The sequence below is a fragment of the Hordeum vulgare genome, chromosome 2H (genome assembly GCF_904849725.1).
Source record: "Hordeum vulgare subsp. vulgare chromosome 2H, MorexV3_pseudomolecules_assembly, whole genome shotgun sequence".
NCBI lineage: Eukaryota > Viridiplantae > Streptophyta > Magnoliopsida > Poales > Poaceae > Hordeum > Hordeum vulgare.
In genome coordinates this window covers 588102564-588107410 of record NC_058519.1, presented here as the reverse complement: position 1 = coordinate 588107410, position 4847 = coordinate 588102564, and the positions used below count along the sequence as shown (strand labels likewise).

At 48.5% G+C, this 4847-nt stretch overlaps 1 protein-coding gene across 2 annotated transcripts; it reads right to left on the bottom strand.

The window, feature by feature from the left end:
- Positions 1-486: 486 nt before the first annotated feature.
- LOC123427486 (myb family transcription factor MOF1-like) lies at positions 487-4010 on the bottom strand. 2 transcript variants are annotated; one of them, XM_045111542.1, is made up of 6 exons: positions 3760-4010; positions 3400-3476; positions 3241-3277; positions 2558-2660; positions 2188-2440; positions 487-1214 (listed from the first exon to the last, which is right to left on the bottom strand). In XM_045111542.1, the coding sequence occupies exons 1-6, from the start codon at positions 3890-3892 to the stop codon at positions 915-917; spliced, it is 903 nt and encodes a 300-aa protein (XP_044967477.1). In that variant the 5' UTR covers positions 3893-4010; the 3' UTR covers positions 487-914. The 2 variants fall into 2 exon arrangements, with proteins under 2 accessions (XP_044967477.1, XP_044967479.1); XM_045111544.1 differs by having other exon boundaries at positions 487-1211; positions 3760-4009.
- Between the last annotated feature and the right edge of the window lie 837 nt (positions 4011-4847).

Here is a 4847-nt window from a genome sequence, read left to right as displayed (position 1 = left end):
TTTCGTAACTCCATAGCCCACGAACCTTGCACACACGTGCTTGCCCGGTCTTTATATTTTGACTGTTCCTTTCTTTAATCATGTTATTAGTTACCGAGGTTTTTCAGGGCAAGTGAGCAGGTGTTTCGTCAGGCCTGGTCAAATTGTTTCCATCATTCCTGCACCTGCTACCCCTTCGCCACGTTCGTTTTCACTATTACTACAGTATAGGTGCGATGATGACATTTTTCTGCTGGAGACCGGCTTGCACGAAGCAGGCTCTGTACTAGGAGCGATGATGACATTCTCTTGTTGAAGACCGGCTTGCGAGAAGCAGGCTCTCTGGCAGCAAGCAATGAGGTGAGATGTAGCCTCCAAAAAAGCATCACCTATATTCTCCGGACGCTCGATCTCCAGCGGGAAACGCAGTGGCGATTTTATGGAAAACAGAATCTCCATTGTTCAGGGTATTCTCGTAGCAGCTGCAGGAGCCGTCGTAGTCGGTAGTAGACTAGTACTACTGTAGTAGCAAGTAGAAACAACATGATGGCACCACCACACTTTTGACCTGCGGCCCTGCAAGGCGCCCTTGTCCTTATCAACTCCTTGCCCAAGCATGATGCACCAAGAAAGAACACTGCTACTTCTCCCTGCCTACTCCGGAAAACCTACCCTTGACACGATCAAACAGCTTCAGACAAAGGAAAAGATGTAGTGGAGGCAAGCAAGAATCTCCCTCGATCGCAATAGTGACACTCTCAAAGGTGGGAGCTAGAACTAGATAGCTTTTCCACTTGCCGGCAACCCTGCTAACTCCAAGCATCACTGAACAGCATACGGCCCTAAACTAACGACCTGCTTACCATCCTAACACCATCGTGCACCAGACGAGCGACAGACAGAGAGATCGATGTGCAAAATTTCTGCCGGCCGTCTTAGGACCCGCAGATGGACAGGGAGAGCTCCAGGTTGACGCCCTGGGCGTCCAAGTAGCCCGAGTGCCCGGAGCAGTGGCTGGAGCTCCTCCTCGGCGGCGACGACGAGATGATGCAGCTGCCTTCGCTCGGCGACGACGACGAGACGGCGCGGAAGCATTTTGGGTCCGTGCCAAGGGACAGCGAGAGGGCGCATTGCTCCGTCCCGCTGCTATCCTTCTCCGGCTTCTCCTCCTTGAGGTCTTGCTTCTTCACCGCGAGGCCAGGATAACAGTAGCGTGCTTCTGGTTTGATTATCTGCTGAGAACAAATGCAAGGTTGTAGTCAAGAGTAAATTCCTGCATCAACTGGTGCCAGCTACGTACGGCCTAAAGAGAGCAATCCTGGTGCTGTGTGTAACTCTTAAATTTATTTCCTTGGCACGCAACCGTACCATTATGATATCTAATTTTCTAGCTGAAGTAAACACAAGGATCTGCAGGATCTGAGCTACACTCGTACTCCTACCATTTATGTGTTTCAGAAGCTAAATGACATGTGCAGTTTTCTGAAATTTCCAGCCAGAGCAAACCACCATTAAAGCTTTAATGAGGCAATTCCATCTGCACTACCATTATCCTCATGAATACCACCGTGCAAGGATGTAAGAGTGACCGATGCAAATCAAATGCCACCACTGCAAGCAAACCTGAAGAACTATTTTGGGCGCTGCTGCTACATTGCCCGTCCACAAATATCGGCATTCAGTAGCCTATCCGGGGACGTGCATATGTTAGGCAGATAGTGAGTACTGTACATACGTGTAGCACAGGGTCTACAGTAACAGGAACTACATAAATGAAGCGTCTTCTACGGAGCATGCTACAGCGATACAACAGTACTGATAGGATGATAAGGATTGTGCATCGGTCAATCAGGACATTTCAGCTCCCTCGCACAACTACCACAACATACTACTACAGCATAGTGAATTGGATGGTATGGCCATGACATTGCAGGTCTGCATTGCACCATCCATGCAACCCAATTAAAATATCCTAAACTCTGGTTGACCAACCCTAGGGACGTCAGGTGGCTACGTACGTAGGAGCTTAGCTAAATCAGATATATACACCACTCAACAAACAATTTGCACTATGTGCTCAAGCAATACAGTACTGGAGACAAAAGCAAAAGGTGAGAAGTAATTTATTAAGACGGCAAAAGAAGATATTTCTTCTTCAGATCAACTTTCCTTGTTCATCAGGACTATGCTTTTCTAGGTCATGTGTACCTTAAAGTCGCCAGCCAGGGCAGATCCTTGCTCCAAACATCCCACGGTCTGGAGGCTGGAAACAGCAGCGGCAGGAGCGGCATCCCTCTGCCAGCCGCTGAGGCCCTCCTCCTTTATTCTCCTCTCCATGGCCATGGCTTGCATGTAATCATCAATGCAGTACTGGTTGGCAGCGCCGCTGGTCTTGGTCTCACTGATTCCTTTGCTTCCTTGCATGCCTTTATGCGCGGCCACTGTCCCCGTCGTCCTGGCCCTGTGTTTTTCATAGACCCCGTAGGAAAAGGTGCTCTCTTGTCAAGATTAGGCACCCAAAAAGCTTTGTCTTTTGAACTTGAAGACGGTTCAAAGCTTGAAAGGTTGTAGCACAAACCTTTTCAGAGGTGGGCACATGAAGGGCTTGGGGCCTCCGCATCCTTGCTCATCAGCGGCACATGAGTGCCTCCTTTGCAGCGGCTGTGGTTGTGGTTGCGCCTCTGGAAGAAAGAAAGAAAGGGGTATGGCTTTCCATTAGCAACATCTAAAGTGTGCACCGGGGATGGAGAAATCTCATGCAGATTAACTTTGTTTTTCTTTTCCTTTGTGGCTTTTGGAGCAGAACATTTGCGTGCATGCATGATGAAGCCATGAGTGGTTAGTTGCCAAGTGTGATAAGCATGCCACAATGAATACCGAATGAGTTGCCTCACGCAGACCTTTGTTTAACTGAAGAAATAACTGAAGAAGTGATGAAGCCATGATGAAGCCTTAGGCGATCTACTCTCATGTTTAACTGAAGAAATAAACACTGCTAGTAGAACTATCTGTGGTGTTATATTCTACAGGACTAGTACTGTTTTGGAGGCGAACTTTGCTTCTGAAGATTGTATAAAAAAGACAATGGAACTAGGATAAAAAAAGCGTTGACAAACTAATTTATAACAAGACTATACAGGGCCTCATCTCTTATCCCCAGGAATCAAGGAGGCAAACCTATGACTTCTGAGGCTGATTAAGCACACACAACAAGTAAAGAAAGATGCATGGAAATCAAAATGGCAGAGCTTCATCTCTCACCTTTCTTGTCCTTGCGAGTGCTCGGACCTCTGTACATCTATATTCAGTACAATGAACAAACGGGGAGAAGTCAGTCTTGTACTCCGGACGGAAGAATAAGATTCACACAATATAATTGCGAGCAAGAGTGATGGGTGCATGGCGACTGAATATAATGACCTGGAGATGGCTCTTGACGTGGGATATGGTAAGCTCCTTCACACCCATGGCCTCAAGAACCCGCTTAGGGGTAGCATCTGAAATTAATAACGACCAGGACATGATTAGGATTCTGAAGAGATGGAGATGAACAACCCATCAGGCAGCAAGTACAACGGCCTGGCTACAAAATAAGTAGCAGCAGAGGCATGGCAAGAAACTAGATTCATCGTTCATGTACAAACACAGCAGACAACCGGTGCAAAACAAGAAGGAAAAATGGATGCCGGGAGGAGCAAACGAAAGAACAAGGAAGAAGAATTAATCTTCGGAAATGAATAGGTTTGAGGAAGAAGAAGAAGAAGAGAGGAAGGAACTCACTGGGCTCTCCGCCGAGGGACTCTATGGCCTGCAGGAAGCTGCTGTGGAGCTCGGCCGTCCATTGCATCCTGGGAACCCGGGATCTGACGTACCGCCTCACTGGTTCCTGCTGCTTCTTGACGCTGCTCCACATCTCTGGTCTGGCTGTAGCAAGCAAGCCGCGGCTGGCTCCTTTCGATCACCGCTTCTCCTCCTCCCTCTTGAAGATGCCCTTCTTCTTCTACCTTGGAATGGCAGAAGACGAGAAGGCCGGAGTAGGTTTTTATACTGGTGGTGGTGGGAGCTATGGTTGGCCTTGGCGCCGCTCTACCCCTTGGTTTCTTGGTTGTGCTTGTGCTCCGTGGCCGCTCCCTCCCTTTGCATGGCTAGACGGATGGCCTGTCCGGGTACTGCAGGGGGGCTGTGCAATAATTACGGTTGCGTCAGTGTAGGATTAGCGGAGCACTGGTGGTAGCTATCGTTACTATCATTAGCATGATTTAATGAGTTCAGACATTGTAGTAGGAGTACTACTAGCACTGTGCATGTAGCAGAGAAAGGGAGAGAGAGAGCTGCCATGGTTTGCAAAGTTTCTTTCCGAGGGAAAAGACAACTGCTCCATTATACCACCTCCCAGCCCAATGTGGATCTACTGCTATATCGCGCAGTCACGATCTCCCTCTCTCTCTCTCTCTCTCTCTTTCTTTATCTACTCTCCCAACATCTCTTCCTTTTCTCCGTTCTAACGGGGGCTCCGGAATGTGTCACTCACACAGGATAACAATCCTTTTTTCGTGCCAAACAGTAGCCGTTTCTTCTCAGAACGAGGCCAACAGTTCCGTTTAAAGGAACAACAAGCTCGTTCACAACAACAATAACAATAATAAAAAGGAACAGCATGTTCACTGAAGTGCTGCTGCAGGTGTGCACGCCAGCGATCACCGAATGGAATGGGACAAACCGGATGCACTGCTCCAGGCAAGACACCCCCTTCCTTCTTTCGTTCGTTCTACCGCCTGAAAATGAAAAAAGAACGCAACAAAACCCAATGACGGACCAGCGAGTGACGACGCCGCGCCACGGCTCCGGCCAAAGCCTTTGACTCCGGC